This window comes from Enhydra lutris, unplaced genomic scaffold (genome assembly GCF_002288905.1).
Source record: "Enhydra lutris kenyoni isolate GAN:26980312 unplaced genomic scaffold, ASM228890v2 scaffoldscaffold72, whole genome shotgun sequence".
NCBI classification, from domain to species: Eukaryota; Metazoa; Chordata; class Mammalia; order Carnivora; family Mustelidae; genus Enhydra; species Enhydra lutris.
In genome coordinates, this window is record NW_019154156.1 from 6,991,197 (window position 1) to 7,013,902 (window position 22,706).

At 40.5% G+C, this 22,706-nt stretch overlaps 1 protein-coding gene across 2 annotated transcripts in view; it reads right to left on the reverse strand.

The window, feature by feature from the left end:
• The window catches only part of LOC111159975 (transmembrane and tetratricopeptide repeat containing 1), a 259,364-nt gene that overhangs the window by 223,878 nt on the left and 12,780 nt on the right, over nucleotides 1-22,706 (reverse strand). For both annotated transcript variants that reach the window (XM_022522697.1, XM_022522698.1), the window contains exons 2-4: nucleotides 13,219-13,396; nucleotides 4,292-4,365; nucleotides 1,174-1,350 (exon numbers count right to left, since the gene is read on the reverse strand). In XM_022522697.1, coding sequence (XP_022378405.1) covers nucleotides 1,174-1,350; nucleotides 4,292-4,365; nucleotides 13,219-13,396 — 429 coding nt within the window. The remainder of the gene's footprint in view (nucleotides 1-1,173; nucleotides 1,351-4,291; nucleotides 4,366-13,218; nucleotides 13,397-22,706) is intronic.

Sequence of the window (22,706 nt, forward strand, 5' to 3'; positions counted from 1 at the left end):
CAGGTTGCTAGGTCATTCTGCAAAAAGTAAGGCCAGCATCGCCATCCCTCCTATTGGCTGAGAAGATAGAGAGGCAAGGCATTCTCACGGAAGCCAAGGGGAGGTCCTCTGGCTCACAGCTTTCTTGGCATGAACTTAGGTCAAAATGATAACTGAGCTCCTTCCTTTTACACGCCTCTGAGATTTACAGAGAGCCAATAGAGCACTAAAGTCTATTTAAATTATCTCTAAGCACACCCAGGCAGGAAGGTGATCAGAATTTAATGACTCATCTCAGCTTGTTGCCACTCAATAACACTGCTCTTATCTTTATGTCAAGGAGTATAAAGAGCTAGGGAATGGAATAGAAAGGCAGGATTTTTTTCTTTTTAAGCTAAAATTCTTCATGGGATGAAGCAGAAGAATAAATCAACCACGTTTTTTAAAATTTCAAAAGTAAGGGCCTTATAATTACTGAAAAATGGGGTCTGCATGGCAAATTGTTAGTAATTATAGAGTTGACAGAGGGAGAAAAATATAGTATGTGCTTCAACTTTTAATATGACATAGCATTCTTGCCATCTATAGTCCACAGGATATAATGAATGTGCTTAAACTTGTTAAGTGAAAACAAACTACTAAATAAACTTGACCTTTAATTTGAATATAACATGTGAGTACTCCTGTATGGTGTAGACTGGCCTTTTGTGGAATTCCAAAACAAGACATCAAAAACTCCTAGGTAACAGCATCACCCATAGAACAAGTAACCAGACTCAACTTAGCAGTGTTTTTTCATCTGAATGCAGGGATTCAAGGCAAGCTGTTAAGAAACAGTTACCATTTGCAACCACTCCTCTCTATGAGTAGGATTTCTCAATAGTATGCAACCAAAACAATCTAGCAACATAAACATAAACATAACCATAAACATAAAATAGATACTTTCCAATTCCAAATTTGAGGCTCACAAAATCCTTATAGCCCTCATTGATTTTTACAAAGTGTGAGGAGTTTGAACATACCTAATGCATTTATCTTAATAAAACAAACCTTATTAATTTATAGTGTAAGATGAGGTTACGTTTAACAAAATGTTATACTTTTTTTTCTTAACTGAAAGTTTGAAAGCTATTGATTTAAGTAATTCTCTGCACATGCACTGCTTGGTATGAAAACTTTAAAATGACTTACAATTTCTCTTGCTTATGGGACAGGGAAAAGAGATCGTAAACCAAGCACACTCCAAACACCGTGATGCCTGTCTCTTTGACCAGCATCGCGCAGGTCCCCAGAAACAAACTGAGCAGCAAGAAGAATGGAGAAGTGGTGGGAGGGAAACATTCCCCAACATGATGCTGGTCCACACTCCTGGAAAACAAGATCAAGACTCTTAATCTAAGAAGAAATGTGGGTCACTGAGAAATCAACTCTTAAAAAAAAGATTTAACAATCAATTTCACTATATTCTAAGTAAGCAGGTGAAAAAAGATTTCTTCACAAATATTCATCACAGAATTATTTAAAATCACAAACATGAAAAAGAGCGAATGCCCAACAACACTGAACTTGGTTACTTAAATTAAGGTGCATATAAATTACGGTAAAATATGGCATATAATAAATGGAACACTAAAAAACCACTTAAAATGCTACCATACAGATATAGTTAGTGGCATGAAGGATGTTTAAGTGAATATATTTTAAGTGAATAATACAGATTACTAAGCCATATGCATCAACTCTGGCCCAGGTTCCCTGGGTTCCAATCACAGCTTTGCAGCTAACTAACTGGGTATTATGGGGCAGGTTACTCTGCCTCTCTGTGCCTCAGTTCCCTCCTGTATGAAACAGGATCCCCGTGTTGTAGGCAGAATTAAATAAATGACTTAGTACACGCAAAGTGGTTATCCTCATTATTACTACTTTGGTGAAGGTGTTTTATATGCTTCTGTACATAAATCAGTCAGTGGACACAGGTATGTATACCAAAATACAATCCTCATTTTTCTCTGCGATGAAAATACAGATGTTTTGGGCTTTTTCTTTTCTTCTGGTTAACTGATATTTTAAAATTTATTTTCCAAGGGGATGTATTGGGTAATTTTTTTTTCCTCAGTATAATTTCCAGCAGGGATTTTCAAAAGGCCTTTTTTCACCTTACAACACAGAATCAGCCAACACCAAAAAACATCACTGTTCCTTCAGGAGGTGCCACACCCATCACCCCTACTCCTCCAAAGTAAAGGCCAATATTTCTGTAGTTAGGACACCTTAGCTGTATTCTTATGTCTTGGAACAATGACCTAAAATTACATGCCAAATGTGTGGTGGACATGCATTTTTCTCTGAAGCTAATCTATAGCTTCAGGTGCTAAGACTGTGAATGGCAGGCACAGCAGAAACTGTAATCCCGAGGCTCATCAGCACACAGAGATAGATGGACATGATGCTGGCCTCCCCATGTTCCCGAATGTACCATCCACACAGAGAAGGCCCCAGAGACTAAGTTTAAACTAAAAGGCAATTGTTAATCTTGTTCTAATACCAGAGTACACAGGAAAGAAGTAATTGGTACATCTGGGTTTCTTTTTTTAAGATTTTCCACACCACCATTTCAGATGACTGGCGATGTAGTGTTAAGTCACAAAGCCAGGCCCTGGAGACTAGTACTAGATAGGCACCCCCCACTTTTCACAAGTGCATGTTACGGCCCACTTCACTTTAATGAAAGACCTACATGAGTACCTATTTTCCCTAACAGGAAGAAATCCAAAGAGGATTTTTGCTTTTACAAAAGAAGGTGAAAAGCAAAAACAGTGTTCCGTTCAGGAGCGTTAGAGAGGCGCTGGACAAACAGCAAAGCGGCCAGGCCAATCAGCTCCATCCCCAGAGCCACACTCAGGGCCGCAGCATCGGGCTGTGTCTGTGAGCACCTGTGCTTTATCTCCATTTACTCTGTGCATCCATTAGCGGGATGTGTCCTGAGGTGTCAGAAATCGCCCAAGAGAAGTTGTTTTTTGTGGTCTGGGAATGCCCCCAATTTTTCCATATCAATTAATAGCTATTGATTGTTCTTCAACTTGAGGCCATTTTAGCTTACAAGAGGTGTTCACAGAAACGCTCTACTCTCAGGTAGTGGGGGAAACCTGTACCAAGAAAACGCTCCACTTGTTAAGCCAAAATTTCGGAAGAATTAATTCATTCTTGGTCATCCAAGATCTAAACTGGTTTATAACAGGGTTTCTCAGTCTGCGGACTACTGGCATTTTGGGGAAAATGACCTTTTGTTGTAAGGGTTGTCCTGCACATTGTAGGACCCTTGGCCTCTACTTACCGAGCACTGGTAGCACCTTTCTACTTAATGACATCCAAAGTGTCTCCAGACACTGCCAGATGTCCGCAGGGGAAGAGCACAACTGCCCCACATGGAGAAACACTTGTTCAGAATTTTGCTGCTCAGGGCCACTGGGCTCTCAAAGATGGCAGGCCAATGAACTCATTCAAAGATCAACATTCACAAATCCCTAACCAGCCATCCCTCTGTGAAATACGGTGACATGACTCACTGGCCCCTTTTTTCTGGGCCAACCCCTGTGCCATCAGCCCCATTCTCATTTACTTTTTGACCTGCCCCTTTCCCTGTGTGGATACGTCACAAATCAAGTGAGAATCTGAGCACTGTGCGGAGTAAGGGCAATATAATGGTAAATTATTTTATTGCTTTTCCACATTCCAAAGCAAGGAACTTAATGTATTGTGATGAAAGGATGTGTAAATTTGAAAACTACAGATGAAAAACACTACCTCCAATTCAGCCTTGTTATTTTAAGCTCTGAGCTACTTTAGTGAGGATAATAAAGAGGAAACAGAATTAGGACCAAAATGAAATGGAGGAATTAAACAAATCACGGCCAAATAAAAGAGAGGACTACACCCAATATTTATTGGCCTGGAGCTTTCAAATTCCATTCTCAGTAAGAAATGACAAGTAAGAATAATCAAGAAGCAAGAGCTTCCCAGCACTGGGAGAGCAGTTCCTTTCAAAGGCTACTGCAAGGTTCAGAATGTGGCTGGAAGAGCTAGCAGCGCCGCATTTCCTAAGGGGGGTGGGGGGTTCTATTCTGGTCTCCACAAAGCTCTCTCGGCATTTTGCTGCTAAGAAGCTTCCCTCCTTTCTCAGATAGATGCTCAAAGTCCACACACACACACACACACACACACACACACACACACACACACACGAGACAGAAATTCCCGAGGGGAGAGCGTGATTGTCACCACAGAGAAGGGCATTCTTAGCCATACATACCTATTGTAGGAGAGAAAGGCCAACAGAAATAGCAGGCATGCTAACACATCAGCTCTGCCAACAATTCCAGCCACCTAGAAAGTTTGAAAAAATAAAGACCTCAGAAAATTGCTTTCAGAAAACTTACAGAAATGCATTCGATTTTAGATGAATGAAAAGTATACAATAAAATAAGAAAACACACTGTTCTTCAAATGTGACGACTTAAGAGTAACCACCTCTGGTTATCATATATATAACAATAAGTTTATAGAAGGAGAAAAAAAGGATAGAAAGGAAAAGAATTTTCATGCTTAATTTCCTTTTTCACCTTTCTCCTATAGAAGGTCAATTTATATCATCAAGGTTTATTCATTTGCTGGTTTATTAAAAAATAATTTTTGAGCAAGGACTGAGGGCCAGACACTGCGCAAGTCTTTGGCATCAGAGTGCTAATGGAGCAGAGGATATTTATAGAGGACCAGGAAAAAATAAGTTTAGGAAACAATAATCCTGGTAAAAAGAGGAATGAGTATGAACTCATGACTGCCATGTGAGCACATGTGCTTGCATGTCTGTGTGTGTGTGTGTGTGTGTGTGTCTTAGTTCTGTCACAGAAAGAACCTAAAAACAAGATAGCCCAGTAGCAAAGAGCCATCCTGACACAGACCACAAACCATTCCTCCACTAAAGAGTACGTGGGCTTCCTGGAGAAATGGCTGGTTCCAGGGCTGAGGCGAAGGAGATACGAGAGGAACTTAGATCATTTTATCATATTAGAAGGTAAGACAGTGTGCGAAAAGTGACAGGTACATATTCAAAAGGACACAGAAGCCAGTGACAAGGGGCTCCTACTGACTGAATATCTGGCCATTTGAACATCAAAATAAATAAGGACAATGATAAAGCAAACCACTGGAAAAAAACAGACATCCATGAGCGTATTCTGATATTGATGAATGGAATAAAGAAAGCACATATAAGTACACACATAAATACAGTAAGCAAGTGAATGGGAGAGAACAGAAAGTTCTTCCTTACATGGAAAAGCTAGTTAATGAATGTGGAGGGAATAGTGCAATTGGCAAATAGCCATTTTGCATCCAAAAGATGCAAGATTTGAATGAGCAGAGAGACATCACAAAATACCAGTGGATATGAAATCTAGAGTGTAAAGGTTTAATAAAGCATGGAGTATTAGTAGGGCTTCCACACACTTCCTTCAAAACAATTACTTGTTAAATAAAAAAGTATAAAGAATAATTATACTATGGGAAAAGCGCTTTACACCTTAACTGGGGAATCAAAGTTGACCTCACCAATAAAGGGCAAATGGATGGGGCATGTCTCTGCATGTCATACCCTGAGAGGGACACAATACCACTTTTGTCAAATCCCAGCCAGGGATACATAACCTGGCTGGGATATAATCGTGAGAAGACATCAGACAAACCCAAGGTAAGGAACACTCTATCAAATACATATATTTCATATTATTAAAGCATAAAATACAATTCTACATTATTATTTTATATCATTAAAATATAAAAATATTTTAATATCTCCTAATTTATATTGTATCATGATTTAGTAGATATAGTATAACTCCTATAATCTAATGTATTATAATACTGCATATATTACAATTACATGCTTACTATACTTACATAATATACCACATATGCATATATTATTATTTTATATATTGTATTTTTATGTTTACATATTTTGATATCATGTATTTACATACAACAATTATACTATTTGTACTTGTACATTATAAAATTTTAATATAAAATATAAATAAATAAGTTTAGAAAATGTAAGTTTTATAAATCATGGGCTACAGATTCTTTAACACATATGTATTATATACAACAACCATTTGAGATGATATTACACACCAATTGCAATGTTACAGTAAGTATCATATAAACCTTTTGTAATATACATATTAAATATGTTTTAATTATATTTAAAGCTTTGAATTATATTATAGAAAGATAATGAAGACTGGTAACTGCTCCAAACTTGAGACTAAAGAGAAACAATGACTAATGGCCTTGGTTTTAGAAAATATACAACTAAATTATTCAGGTGTAAAGAGGCATGAATTATGCAACCCCCTCTCAAATGCTTCAGAATACAAATAATATTTTTATATATTAAGGGGAAAAGAGAGGAAGAATGACAAAACAAATGTGGCAAAATGTTAAAAGTTGATGAATCCGGGTGATGAGTATATATACGGTCATTGTATTTTTGAAATTAAAAAAAAAATTTTAAGGTGTTAATAAAGGGACTGAAGTGGAGGAAGGTAGGGGGTAGACAGCTATTTATAAATCTTTGTGTTAGTCCACTACTACTTAAAATGTGTAAGGATTTCTCTTGTCTTTTTGAAATTCAAGAAATAAAACCGTAGAGGGAAAAAATGGGGTATGGTTCAAAAAATGCTTCCAACGAAGGCCACATACGAGCTGGCTCTTAAAGATGAGTACAAGCTCACAAGGGAAAGGGACAGGGTTGACATCTCAGGCACACAAAGTTGCATCACCCAAACCATCCAGGACCTGAGGTCCACAGTGAATCCACAGAGAATCAATCATAATTAACAGCGGAAAACAGTGTTCTGGGAAATATACCTATAAACACTCTCATACAATGAGCACACTTTGCAGTCAAAAGGTGGGGCGATGACAGGCACCTGGAGCTCGACCATCCAAGGCTGGAATACAGACTCCTTCTCTTGCCATTTAAGTGAGACCCAAACTTGTTATCTTTAATTTCTGGGACTTGCTTTTGTTATCTTTTTTTTTTTTTTTCAGATTTTATTTGTTTATTTGAGAGAGAGTGAGAGAGAGCATGGGGGGGGCAGAGGCAGAGGAAGAAGCAGGCCCCCCCCATGGTTAATGAGATGATAGGTCTGAAGTGTGGGTGTCTTTTCTTCATTTTCCCTGTAGAGAAGGTAGGTGGGACTCTGCGCTGAGACAAGTTTTCTTGCGGGGCTTATAGAAACCATCTTTTTATATTCAAGGCTTATATGTATGATGTTTTAATTTAACTTTATTAGATAAAATATATTAGTTTAAAAGTATAAATAGAAGATAACGTAATTATATACTTGCACAGAGACTGATAGCAAATCACATACTGAGCAAAATCCTAGTCCAGTCCACAACAAGAGAAACCTGGAGATGGCTAAGGAATTTCGCGAGCAGTACAGAGTTAAAAGGTATTAGCTAATGTGGATGTCTGGACCACACACTGTTCATTGATCCATTAATCTATAAGGCGTTTGAGGGCCAAATCAGGAAGACTGCCCGACTCAGGGGAGCTAGGCTGTGACAATATGGTGTCACCTCAGTGTCGAGAACCAGCTCAGACTCACAATCTGTAAAGCAACAAATGCACAAAGTTCACACGGGAGCCCAGATCTGCTCCGTCTACACCACCGCATCTCTGAGCACGGAGCTCAGCATCACCCGCAAGGCCCCTGGAAGGTTAAACAGAGAGCTCGGCTCACTAGCAACAAAGTCTAGGGATAAGGCCACACATCTGGGCCCAGAGGGACACTCATCACAGCACAACCTCTGAGCAGAAGCTCAGAGGGCGTGTTGAAATGTTAGTGCAGACATTAACAGACTCTGTGGCCAGTTCCAAACCACCATACATTCACTGAATATCCCTGTTGAGCTGGGGTCTCTGGGGCAAGGGGGTTAGATGTCTTAAAAACAAGGTGCTTGCCATCAACTACTAAATGTCTAGACCAACCATTCACTTTCACTGTGATTCAGTTAGTCAGTATCATCATGTTCAGTAACTGCATGATTTATTCCACTCCACAAACATTTTCCAAGGGCCTCCTATTTGCCAGGTACTATGCCAGCTGGAGGGATATGACCTAAGCCTCAAGGAGTTTAACACCTGGTGGGGAGTCAAAGCACGGTATTAATATGATACAAGCAAACTGTGTGTATCATAAAGAGGAGAAATCATTGCCATGAGAAGAATGGAGGGACTGATTTTGACTGCAGAAGCTGGAGGCCTTCATGGAAAGGTTGACATTATACACTAAAACCTAAAGGACAAACAAGAATGACTCAGCAAGCTCAAGTCAGGGGATGCAAATCCGGGGCGGAGAAGGACCACAGAAGCATTCTAGGCAGAGGAAAGCACAGTCTGAAAACACATGAGGTGATTCTAGAAGGGAAGGCATTAAGTGATGAGAGCATGGAGTAAGCACATTAGAGGGGACAGGAGTAAACAAATATGGGATGTTCAGTTGGAGGTCCTGGGCTTGATTCTACCAACAAAGGGGGCTGAACTGTAGGATGCTGAGAAGTACAAAGGACTTAGCCAAAAGTACATGCAGATGGATAGCACGGACACTGCCTCAAGCTGCAGGTTTTCCTCACCAAGAAGGTAGTTGTTACCTGGGAACTGAATCCTATAACACATACCCAAATGATGGGAAAAAAATGAGTGAACATCATTGGGCAGAATTCAAACAATCAGATCTAAGTCCGAGCAAGCGTAACAGAAATACCAATTAATTTAATTTGCCCCCAAAACTTTTTCTTTCTTAGCATACCATTCATAGGCTTTATATAAAGTATACCATATGTATCAAGTTATTGATTGTTCTAGCTGCACGAATGAGTCCCATTACTGCCAGAAAGGGCCAGGAAACACACACTTAACATGCAACAGCTGGGGACACTGGGTGGCTCAGTGGGTTAAGCCTCTGCCTTCGGCTCAGGTCATGATCTCAGGATCCTGGGATCCAGCCCCACATCGGGCTCTCTGCTGAGGAGGGAGCCTGCTTCCCCCTCTCTCTCTGCCTGCCTCCCTGCCTACTTGTGATCTCTCTCTGTCAAATTAATAATTAATATCTTTAAAAACAAACAAAGCCAAGCTGACTGATTAGATCATGACTGATTCTCTATTACATGTGCTCTTCATCTTACATGTGTTCTGGAAATGCTGACCTTAGGCTTCAACACCGTGTGTCGTCATTTCCTGCTCTCGCTTTTGACTTGACATAAGTGCCTTCCTTCCAACCAATAATGTTTCTATGATGACTGCTAAGTTTCAATTACCACCAGGGAATTACAATGATTTTCCACGTTTTCCCAATTTCTCTACTTATTTTTCTGATGATTCAGCTCTCCAAAAAAATATACTGTCAGAAAACCCTTTGAAGAATCGCAAGGCCTTCAATGAGGAAAGGTATGGGTCTATCCTAGTCATTGCTAATACCTCCTGCACTTAAATACTTGTTGAAAGATTGAGTAAATAAATGAATTTATTCCTTATACTTAAATTGGAGATAGTTTTTTATTACACAACATACTGCTTTGTCTTGTATGCATTTATGTGTATGTTCTTTGGCTTTTTTAGGAATTTGTGAACAAATTATGGGTAGGGACCCACTACCCACCCACATACCCTCCGGGCACCTAGCAGTGCCTAGACCAAGCAAGAATTCATTTACTATATGTTGATTACATAATTAAGGAAACAAATCCTTAATCACACCAACATGTTGAAACAAAACCCCTCCCTCAAAAAATGTTAATCCTCCATCCTTCCTGGGATTACTTAAGGTCCTGATTTTGTTCTTATTTAGCAAAGGGGAGATAAATCCCTCTGACTCCCTCTCCAGCCACACTATGATCTATTTTTCTTTTTTTTTTATTAATTTATCACACTAAGTCTTCTATAACACGATGTTTTTTTCCTATTTCTCTGTCTTCTTCCTTAGAAACCTAAACTAATACCTATAATTGACTAACAGTCTCCTAATTTTATGTCCTAGTATATATTGTTATGTTAAGTCAAATTTCTTCACCTCCTTCTTGCATATCTCATTTCCTTGTGAATGCAAATAGTTTCTGTAAAATTTTTCCCTAAACATCCAGCTCTCAGCCTCTTTTGTCCCTATAATTGTGCTACCATGGATTTTTTATTTTTATTATTAGCTTGTTGAAACCTTTTCTTAAAGGTCACCTTGCTCACAGGATGTTTTTCCTTTTTCTTAGAATTCGACCAAACTACCAGCTCATGATCCCACTGTCCAAGGTTACCTGGACTCCCTCTCTGCAAGCATAGAATTAAGACTGTTATTGTTCTATCCTTTATTCTTTCCTGCAAAAATTTTCCCCAAGACACTCCAACCATATATTTTCCACTGTACTTTGACCCGGTGTCCTATATTCCATATGGCTAGGAGTAGTAGTCCTTGATTATTTCTCTTCAGGTGACATCCAAGAAGAATATTAAAAACTTGGGTATCTCATCTTTTAAAATTTGTATCTAAAATTTTTTCATCATAATTTTACATACTTGAAGGGATTTAACTTCCCATACATTGTAAATACTGACATTTAAAAAATAAGGCCGTAATATTACTGTTTTAAATGTACCAAATGGAATCTGAAATGTGCCACTGCAATTTGAAGCTCATTATTTTCCATTTACACAAACATGAACAGGCTTTTCTTTAAATGACAGACATTTCACACCCATTCCCCTCAAACTCTTATTTCTATTTTATTTCCCTCTGAGCATTGTTTCTTAATGTATTGTATAGTGATGCTTAAAAATATTCTACTTATCATCTTCTCTCTCTGTAATAAAAATACATTACATCATTAAGTCACCACTTAGTATTAATACACAATTGCTCAATATATCATAAATTAGAAAAAATTATAACTACGGGGCGCCTGGGTGGCTCAGTGGGTAAAAGCCTCTGCCTTCAGCTCGGGTCATGATCCCAGGGTTCTGGGATCGAGCCCCGCATCGGGGTCTCTGCTCAGCGAGGAGCCTGCTTCCTCCTCTCTCTCTGCTTGCCTCTCTGCCTACCTGTGATCTCTGTCAGATAAGTAAATAAAATCTTAAAAAAAAAAAATTATAACTAGCTCTTAGATATAAAAACACACTTCTTAATAACAGGTATAACAAGTTTTTCTTTTTTCTTTTTAAGATTTATTTATCCGAGAAAGAGAACATGAGCGGGACAGGCAGAGGGAGAGAGAGACTCTCAAACAGACTCCCCACCCAGCACAGAGGCTTGATGTGGGGCTCAATCCCACGACCCTGAGATCATGACCTGAGCTGAAATCAAAAGCTGGCCACTTAATGGACTGAGCCACTCAGATGTCCCATGTTTCTTTTCTATAAGTGCAATTATTGACTGAATATTACTTTAGGTTAGAATAAGAATGCATATAGTATCATATATTCTTCAGTTCCATTCCTAGCTTTCATCTTTAAAGAAATGTTTGCATAAATGAGACAGAAATAGCTATGTTACAGCAATGACTTAATTCTTTGAACACTAAGGTCATTGACAAAATCATAGTCATCTATCATATTACATAATGCTTAATGATCTACCAGCCAACACTCAATCAGATTCTACTTTAATTTGGTTGGAAGCAAATAATTTCACCATAGCCATCATGAGAGTTACCTATCATTAGAGTCATTTGCTTTCATGGTTTCTCAGCACTACAGCAAAAAAGGCTTCACCGAGACTTTCCAAAGGACTATTATTTATAGCCTTCCACTTAGAGGGACCTTTTCTATTTAAAATACTCAAGCAAGGGCTGGAAAATTTACCTTAAGTAATGTAATTTTTTTATAAATTGGTTTTTTTTGTCTCTCACTCCAAATATATTTGTGTCAAAACCTTGGGCTTACAGATATACAGTATTGTTTGTGGTAAATGTCCATCATGTAGCCTAACTGGCAAAAACAGTCATTACAACACCAGTTGGCCAAATCAGGCTTCTTGTGTCGGCTCAAATGAACATATTATGATGCAGCCCCATGACAACCATCTCACTTCTGAATTCAGAAGATCAAAACAGGCTACCATACCCCACTTTTAATGCCACGTTCTGTTCCTCACAGAAATATGTGGAAGACAGACAGCGATATGAAGCCCCACTCCAGATCTATGATGCCTCAATTGAAGGAGACTTTGCTGACACCAATATATTAAATTTTTTCTTTATACAGTACCTCAGAGATGTGGACACCGGGGGCAGAGTAAAATTCTGATGTAGGTGAGACATTCATTTTTATTTTTCAATGAGACGACAACTGAAAGGGGAGGAAGGGTGAGGAGAACCAATTTGACACCTTGAGCCCTGGTGTATTCTCAGACAGATAAACTATAGGCAAGTGTCCAGATGCAAGCTAAGGCTCTGGAAATGATTCTTTTAAAGCCATGGGGCTCAGGAACCCCTTGGAAAGTCTTTGTCTACCCCTAGCAATATGGACACAATAAAACAACTGTGGTTCTTAAGCCATGAAACAAAGTAACTTGATAATGCCTTCTCAGTGCATGATCAAGTCCATATTTCAAAGAGGACCAAACAGATCTGAACTATCTATACTTTTTAAATAAATTTTGCATCACCTACCAAGTAACTACACTTCACACGAAATAACCTAAAAACCTATTTTTAAGTCCCTATTGCAACTCTGTCTTTCTAATCTGAAGAACGTCAGTCTAACTCTTTAGCCCTCCCCTCGCACTCACTGTTCAGCATCATAAATATTATAAACAGAAAGCAGAGAGAGAAAAGTTAAAATTCAAAAGTAGAGCAAGAACAATGCCTCAGCACAGTAAGTACCTCAAAATGCCCTGTGCTGTTTAAAACACATTAGAAATTGAATTTTCTTCAAATAAAGAACTGTGGCCGTCTATAACGAAAGAATAACAGGTTATCTGGAAAAGCCAGTTAAAGTGTGAAGGCCATGTGAACATTCAAAAAGACAAGTTGTCAAGCAGAATGATTTATATATAAAGATAAACACTTCAGTGGAGCTTTGAATTCACGTGGTTTTGAAGGGGGGAAAAAAGATCAGTTTAGCTTTTTTTTTTTTTTTTTTTTTTTTAGTTCCTTGTTTCACGGAGCTGCAATGATACTCACCGCCTCTGTGTGGACAGGGTGCACAGCAAAAAGCAACGCTGTAGCGAAAGCCAGTCCCCGGTTCCTGAAGACAGCTTTGTCACAGGTGTACATCAGGACGAGAGTCACGAGACAGTGCAAAACCACATTCACCGCATGAAAGTAGAATGGGTTCATGCCAGTCAAAAATATGTTCAGCCTGTACAAAAAGACAGAAACAGAAGCCGAATCAGCTACATACAGAACAGAAGCACAAGGAGAGAGGAGGGAATCAATCATTTTGAAAGATAAGCTGTTCAATCGATTCTTTTTAAATGACTCCCAACAGCAGGTTACTACTCTAGATGTGGGAGTATCATTTTTCCCCATCTCAGGATGTTCCTATCTGCAGAAACCATTGCAAATGTACTGTAATTTTATTTCAGAGAACTCTGTTGGCCTCACTGACAAGGCAGGCAAAGAGGTGCGGAACCTGTTTTCCCTTTAGTCCATGGCTCATGTGAACGACCCCATGATACTCTTGCTATCGCTGCCGGCTCTTCCCAAAGAGCTGAGCCTTCAAAGACTAGTCCACAGTGCTATGGGTCAGAGCCACAACCACTGGAGAGGAGAATAAAGCCACAAGACTGTGACTGCAGTCACAGTTGGGACAAACCAAGCCATGAACGTGTTCTCTCACCCGCAGTGCCCCCCAAGAGCCAAATTTCCAGATTATGCACCTGGAATGATCGTTAATTACCACTCCACAAAGGATCTTCGGGGCATCTGAAGATGCTATTACCAGCTGCAGCTGAAATTAAAAGGATGAGCAAAAGCACATCGTTTCAGAATCTGTATTGAATGTTTTCTAACTTAAATTCCCACAGACCTCAAAATTTGAATGCTAAGATTATGACAAAAAAACTAAAGTCAATCACAGAAAGAAGGGAAACTCATGGGACACCGGGACGGCTCCGTCAGTTAAAGTGCCCAACTCTTCGTTTTAGCTCAGGTCATGATCTCAGGGTGGTGAGATCCTGCCCCTGCAGGGTCTCTGTGCTTAAGATTCTCTCTCTCTCTCTCCCTTTCCCTCTGCACCCCCAACCCCATTTGCACGCTCGCACCCTCTCTCACTCCCTCTAAAAAAAAAAAAAAAAAAAAAAAAAAAAAGGAGAGGGACAAATTTATTGTTCAACACCTTAAAAAATACTTTCCTGAGATAGAAATGCAGAACAGAGAGACTTAAGGTTGCCTTAAATTTAATAACAGGACATAATGTCCTTAATTGATTCTGCGGGGTTAGCAAAAATATAGTTGTATAGGGAGCACCCTAAATGGGACTGCCTGTAGTTGTCTATACTCCAGCTCATTTCATTGAAACAGTAATCCCTAGATCTGCTTCTCTTAAAGAAACACCTTCTCTTAGCCAAAACAATTGAAAATGCAAAAGTCAACTTTAGCGATGGCATAAGCATATTCTAAATACTTGACTTGAGTCGTGCACGAATTTAACCTACAGAATTTTAAACATCTCAAGTTTTATTTGGACACATGAATATAAATGTCATAGTTACTGACTCCATTTTCATTCCCACTGAAGTAATCAAGCCTAGAAAAATGAATTGCTTTGTGGAACCTGACTTCAGGGCTCCGAAGCAAGACTCCAGCAAGCCGTATGATGGCCAACCCACAAGTCTGTGCACACCCCCCAGAGTCCTGAAGATGGAAGCATGGTGTGAAACACCCCATCTAGAACAATGGGCCATGAACTAGGGGGTGGGCAGGTCCGGCTAAAAAAGAAAGAAGATATCCCATTCCAGTACGAGAGGACCCACCTGCGGTGAGCAAGCTGCTGAAAATCACCAAGATCGGGCGGGATGGGGGAGCTGTGAGAAGGGCAAGACCAGGTCCCTATCCTTGAAGAACTTAGGCACAATTCCCAGAGAGCCCACCCACCTAAGCTGGTTTTACATCAGTGTCTACTCCATCAGGCTAAGCTTTCCAGACCAACTAAGCCATTCATTCCAAGTTCATTCACACCCATGACAATGAGACAAAACAGGCAAACTTACAAACAGCTGGTGAGTGTCCAAGAGGGAAGGTCTCAAGCTTATCAATGTGTACCAAAAGGCTTTAAGAAGTACATAAACATTGACCAAAAATTCCACTTCCAGGAATTTTCCATAAGGAAATAACCAGAAAACTGTTCAAAGATAGATACAGATAGATATAGATACAGATACAAGTATATAGACATAGATAGACAAATGTAACATTGTGATATAATAAGAAATACATATTTCGGTCTTTATACCAACTCCTGGCAGAGACTCTAAAACCTCTGTAATTTCTTCAGTCATAAAGGTACTAGGACAATCTTTTGTTCTAGTATTTGGTCTTTGGCGCTGGTTCCTGACACAGAACTCCTAAATCCCTCAGAACTCCCCAAGTGGTTGGATTATCTTTTTTCTAAGAAGGTGACTCTTGGTGGGCTCCTGGATGGCTTCTGGATGTGGGCTGGTCTCCCGAAAGATCAAGTTATGATTAGAAGCTTGGAACTTTTAGCCCCTTCCCTCCTCTATCCTCCAGGTATTGGAGGAGGCCAGAAATGGAGGTCATTATCAGTGATGCCTACTTGATGAAGCCTCCATAAAAACTCCCTGAACCACAGGGTCTGGAAAACTTCTAAGTTGGTGAACACACCACCAAGCTGGGCAGACGGCACACTGCAGTTCCACGGGACAGAAGCTCCCAAGCTTGGGGCCTTCCAAACCTCACCTTAAGGATCTCTTCAACTGGCTGTTCATCTATATCTTGCGTCATACCCTTCATTCTATAACAAATCAGTAAACATTAAATAAGTGCTTCCTTGACTTCTGTGAGCCATTAGAGCAAATTACTGAATCTGAGGAGGGCATCATGAGAACTCCTGATTTGCAACTAAGCTGGACAGAAGTGCAGTAAGCTAGGGACCCACTACTTGCAACCAGCGTCTGAAGTGGGTTAGTCGGGTCACCTGGGTGGCTCAGTCGGTGAAGCGGCTGCCTTTGGCTCAGGTCATGATCCCAGGATCCTGGGATCAAGTCCTACATCGGGCTCCCTGCTCAGTGGGGAGCCTGCTTCTCCCTCTGCCTCTGCTGTTCCCCCTGCTTGTGCTCTCTCTCCCACTCCTCTCTCTCCCGTTCTCTTTCTCTCTCTATATATATATTAAATAAATAAATAAAATCTTAAAAAAAAAGAATTGAAGTGGGGTCAGTCTTGTAGAAATGGGCCTTTGACCTGGGGGATCTGGTGCTAACTCCAGAAAGAGTTAAACAGGACACCCAGATAATGTAGGACACTGAGAACTGATCACTAAAAAATAAAAACCCTACACATCTGGTGTCAGAAGCATTGAGTGTTAGTAGAAGAATAGGACCTGCCTTTTTAACATACAAGATGCATCTTACATTAGGGAATGTATTTGACTGATTTCACAGATATTACACTTTAGATCATCATTTTGGATTACAAATTAACAGCACTGCCTTTAAAAAGAGAACAAAATACTTGTTATTTTTTCCAAAATATTGTTATTCAACCATTTGAAAAGTAAAAAAGCATCATTAAAAGTGTTGCTAGTATATTGCCACACTTTTTGAGGTACTTTCCCCTTCCAAAAATGATACAAAATGAGACCCATTTGTGGTCCATATGTATCCTATCTGAAAATATGCAGGAGTTATCTATATAGAGTACTGCGGGGGGTGGGGGGGTGGTGTTTTATTTGAATAGAGTTGACACACAATGTTACATTAGTTCCAAGTGTACAATTTAGTGATTTGACAAGTTTATACATTATGCTATATTCACAAGTATAGCTGTCATCAGATTAATATTCCTGAAAACCAGTTAGGACAAAATGCCTGGTGTTTTAAGTGAATTCAATTGGATATCAAAATATAAAAATAAATTACTGAATGGGGAACGACTGCAGTGCTAATTAAGGTAACTGAAAGGCCCTCACACAGTACTAGATACTGGTGAATCTAAGCCCTGAGAAATGAATGAGAATCTAAAATTACTAGAGTTTCCCAAATATCTAAAGAGATAGAGAGTGAGCTCTCCAAACTATGGACAAGTGAGCTTGAGAGGAAATAATAACAAAACGCTATTTGTGAGCAGTGGAAAGAGAATCTCTGATTCTTTTATGGGTTCACAAAAAGGGGGTTTAGCGGATTAACCTCACATTTTAATAGAACGGAGTGTGACAGACACATCACATCTTTATTTTAACAAAAAGACATTAATCAAAATCTTTCAGAATCTCCTTATGTACAAGATACAAGAATATGGATTTGTGGCAAATACAAAGAGTGGTGAATAATAACCAGGGTCTCCTTAAATGGAGACCTTCAGTGTAAGTCACAAGATTCTGACATTATCTCTGGTCTGTCCCATATTTCTATCAGAAACTCAGCGAGATCTGTAGCATATGCTAACCACGCTTGCAGAAAGCCTACATCTGTGAAAGAGGGTCCACTTGACTGGCAGACTAAGATTCACAAAAAGTTTAAATGCTTGCTATTGTTAATTAATTCTTACAGGATTAGGTAGAATATGGGTTAGAGAAAAGTCCCACATCTGGACATAAAAGAGAACAAAATACTTGCAATCCAGGCTAAAGCTATACACATAGTATTGTCCAAGGGCTGTCAGTTTATGCTAAACTCGCAGAGTTATTGCGTCTTGGCTATCAAACACACCAAACTGCATTAAGCCAAACTAATTTTCATTTCAATTCACTCTAACAGATATTTATTGAGTACCTACTTCATGTCAGGTATGATGTAGGGCCCAGAGATACAAAGAGAAGACATGGCATCTGCTACCAAAGAGCTGACAGCATTATAGGAGAAAGAGAGACACTGACAGATAATAGTGAAAGCTAGCAATGGGACAATCTACCAGGGCAGAGACAGGAAAGAGGGAGGTATTCTGGTGTGTGCCGGAGAGGGTATCCAACAGGGGGCAGCAGCCCCTCCAGGTGCTACTTTAATGCTGGAGCACCTTCCTAGGAGAGTCCCAAAATGCTGGAAGAGTGGGGAGTCTCAAAAATGATGTCTCAGGGGCACCTGGGTGGCTCAGTGGGTTAAAGCCTCTGCCTTCGGTTCAGGTCATGATCTCAGGGTCCTGGGATAGAGCCCCGCATCGGGCTCTCTGCTCTTCGGGGAGCCTGCTTCTCCCTCTCTCTCTCTGCCTGCCTCTCTGCCTACCAGTGATCTCTGTCTGTCAAATAAATAAATAAATAATCTTTAAAAAAAAAATGATGTCTAGGAAAGACTTGAGGAGATGGGGGAAAGCTCAGCCTTGAGAAAGATGATAAAAATTACCCCAAATTCTCCAAGGAAAAGGATTTTTGCCATATTTTAGCCACATTATGGCTATAACCCTAGTGCCCAGCACAATGCCTTGTTCCCAGCTGTCAAAATTAAGTGGATAAACGGATGGCTATACAGACAAATGAATGAGTGAGTGAAGCAATGCATGGACTCAAGGAGCTCTCAGACTGGAAAGGAAGATGCAATAACAATGCTGCAAGGAGACTCCCCAAGGGCTAAGTATGGCCTGCAAACTGTTTTGTTTCAACAGTACGCCTTTTCTTCTTTTAATTTATCAACATATTTAAAACAGGTGATTTCTTTTTTTTGAATTAACATATAATGTATTATTAGCCCCAGGGGTACAGGTCTGTGAATCGCCAGGTTTACACACTTCACAGCACTCACCATAGCACATACCCTCCCCAGTGTCCATAATCCTACCACCCTCTCCCTACCTGCCTCCCCCTGGCAGCCCTCAGTTTGTTTTGTGAGATTAAGAGTCACTTATGGTTTGTCTCCCTCCCGATCCCATCTTGTTTCATTTATTCTTTTCCTACCACTCAACCCCCCCACGTTGCATCTCCACTTCCTCATATCAGGGAGATCATATGATAGTTGTCTTTCTCCGACTGACTTATTTTGCTAAGCATAATACCCTCTAGTTCCATCCACGTCGTCGCAAATGGCAAGATTTCATTTTCTTTTGATGGCTGCAAAGTATTCCATTGTGTGTTTGTGTGTGTGTGTGTGTATACGTATATATATATACGTATACACACATATACACACATATACACAGACCACATTTTCTTTATCCATTCATCTGTTGATGGACATCTAGGTTCTTTCCATAGTTTGGCTATTGTGGACATTGCTGCTATAAACATTCAGGTGCACATGCCCCTTTGGATCACTACATTTGTATCTTTAGGGTAAATACCCAGTAGTGCAATTGCTGGGTCATAGGATAGCTCTATTTTCAACTTTTTGAGGAACTTCCATGCTAAAACAGGTGATTTCTTATAAAGATCTCCAGCTTCTCTTAAAATATTAGAAGACCTGGTAATTCTGGGCCCACATGACTGCATGGAAATATCTGTGTGCCCATTGAGATGGCATAAGTAGTCACAATTTAACACAATACAAGCCAACTACTAATACAAGAAGCAGTATTTAAGACTAGAACTGGTGTTTGGATAACCAGAAATGTCCATACAGAAACATGAAAAACAGCCCACTCTAAATACCACCCAAGAAGAATAGTTTCTCACGTCCCACGTCACCCTAAGTGCACTTCACTATAGCATTTACTCAGTTTTTTTTAAAACTCTTTAGCCATATTCCTCAAATATTATAAGCTTTTTCATGCATTGTAAAAAATTCACTTTTTTCCTCATCATATCCATCTCTCCTAGCATACAGTAGACTCTAAATGAAAGTTTACTGAATGAGCAAATAAACTTGCATTAAGTTGTAAGTTGAAAAGATCATCTTTCCCTTTCAACAGTAAGAATCTCTAATTTGGTTCAGTCTTCATCTCTAGTTTATTTTTTTAAGATTTTTTAAAAAGATTTTATTTATTTATTTGACAGAGAGAGAGAGCAGCACATGCACAAGCAAAGGAGGGGCAGAGGAAGAGGGAGAAGCAGGCTACCCGCTGAGCAAGGAGGCCATTGGCATGGTCTGTCCCAGGACACTGGGATCATGACCTGAGCAGAAGGCAGACATTTAATTGACTGAGCCACCCAGGCGCCCCGAGCCTTTATCTCTAACTTAAAGCTTAAACCAAGCAATAGGAAGTATATATATATATATATTTTCTTTTCAGAAAAACTCTGAACAGGGTGCCTGGGTGGCTCAGTCAGTTAAGCATCTGCCTTTAGCTCAGATCATGATCTGAGGTTCCTGGGACTGAGCCCCACATCATGCTCCCCTCCCCCCAAGTCTGCCCTGCCACCACTAGTTCTCTCTCTCTCTCAAATAAATCTTTGAAGAAGGAGGAGGAGGAGGATGGAGAGGAGAAGGGGAAAGAGGGGGAGCGGGGAGGGGGGTAGGAGGAGAAGGAGGAGAGGGTGGAGGAGGAGGAGGAAAAGAAAAAATCTGAATAATCACATCTGACTGGCTGAAAGCCTTCCAGACTTTTTGGCAAATAGGACCGCAAATGCCCTTCCTCCATCTGAGCTTGTCTGTCTCCCTGTAAAGCTGCCCAGAAAGGTGGGGTTACAATGAACTCACAGCAATCACAGGGCACTGGTCCCCAGAATAGGTCACAGGGTCACAGTGTCCACCAAGAAGTCACAGGAGGAGGAGTGGGGAAGGAAGAGGAAAGCCATTGGCTGCCCCTCCTTTTCCACCCACTCACAGAGCCTGGAGCTCTAGATAAAGCCCCTTACTCTTCTTAATTTTCTTCTGTGGAAAATAGTTCTGGTTTAAAAAAACAAAACCGGGGCGCCTGGGTGGCTCAGTGGGTTAAAAAAACAAAACCGGGCTGTGTCCCTGGAAAAGACTTCTACTACAGAACAGACTAGGACCCTTCCTCCAGGGGACCCCAGGTCAGTCAGTCAAACAGCTCTACCTCCATACTCCCACCTAACAGGTCATGATTCTCCCCTGTGGTGACTCAAGCCTGGCTTTCCACCAAGCCTGGGGACGAAGCAACACTTAAGAGGGCTGCACATCTACTTCATTCCTAGGGACAATGTGATTAACTGGCCACCACCAGCAATCCCTCCCAGGGGGTCATGACATCCCGATCACCCTTAGGTCCCTGCTGCCTGTCTGCCTGTCGCGATAAATGCACTCCCCTTGTCTTTGGCAGCTAAGCTCTGCCACTGGCATCCGGCCCTCCCAGACCCCAGCAGAAAGCCCACCTCAGTCGCATCTCCCACATCACACCTGCCCACAGACAAGAGCCAAAGCAGAGCTTCTCCAAGCTGCAGGTGCTCCCTCACTAACATAGTTCTTAATGCCTCAGTGGAGGGAAGATCTCTGGCCCTCAAGGACTGTAGTAGAGGGGTGGGAGGAAGGTGTGAGCCGGCGGCATGTGGTAAACGCACGGCAACATTCCTATCTCAATGAGCTTTTGGATTCTTTTTTCTATAACACTCCAGAGATACTTGGCATCTAATCTTCATGTAACATATGCTCCCACTGGGTCCCAGTGGTTCCCAGATTCTGAATCCCTTGACGTGCACGCTACAATTGCCAATTCCCTCATTCCACCCCCAAGATAATGTAAGTCAGTAAATGTGAAATGGGACCCGGAGATCTGTCCCAAGAAACCCAGTGATTCAAACCAGGTGATACTCAGAACAATGAGAGACATGCATCTCAATACTTAAAAGAAGGCTACCTATCTTTGTCACGATTACCTGGGAAATCCAGTTTTCTCAGCAATAACACAACATACATTCTTTCGCAATACAAACTATAAACCAGGGAAAAGAAAAAATTAAATGTACTTTAACCATCCTAACCTTAACTGTCTGTTTCTGTTATCTCAAGTAATGAGTCCTCCAACACTTTCCTCATGAGTTTCCACCGCCCAAAACTGAACACACAGGACATTCTCCGGTCTTCCTCAACTGCCATTCATTTTTCTTCTTCCCTTGCCATCCTCTGAGCTCATTTTTTCTTCTCTTGCCATCCTCTGAGCTCTCAAACACTTATAAGTGGTTTCCATAGTCTTCTTAGATCATTCAACCAATAAACCAATAAATAACAACATCTGTTTTTTCTCGTTTTCCTCTAAGGCGAATCCCTTTGGCCCTTAATCATTTTGGTTGCTCTTCTTCTGCATTCCCTCTAGTATCAAGAATAAATCAGCAAATCATCACTTAATGTATCAAAGAACCAAAGGATATGATTTGCAGGCACCAAGGCAAGTAACATAGTGCAAAGGGGGAGACGGGTGCTCCGAGACACAAATAAAATTTATGGTCTGGGTTCGTGCAAGGCATCCCATCCTCCCCTGGCTATGAGGAAGCTATGGGGAGGGAACAGGGCAAGAGGGGCTTGTCAGGAGGAGCCCATACCCATGCAAGGGATAGTTATTGTCATGAGGGTCCCATAAGTGCTCAGAGTAACAAGTGCATCAAAGAAACGCTGGGGAAACTGAGAGCAAGAAGATCTGTGACAAGGCAGCAAGTCTCAAAAGAAAATCTTCAA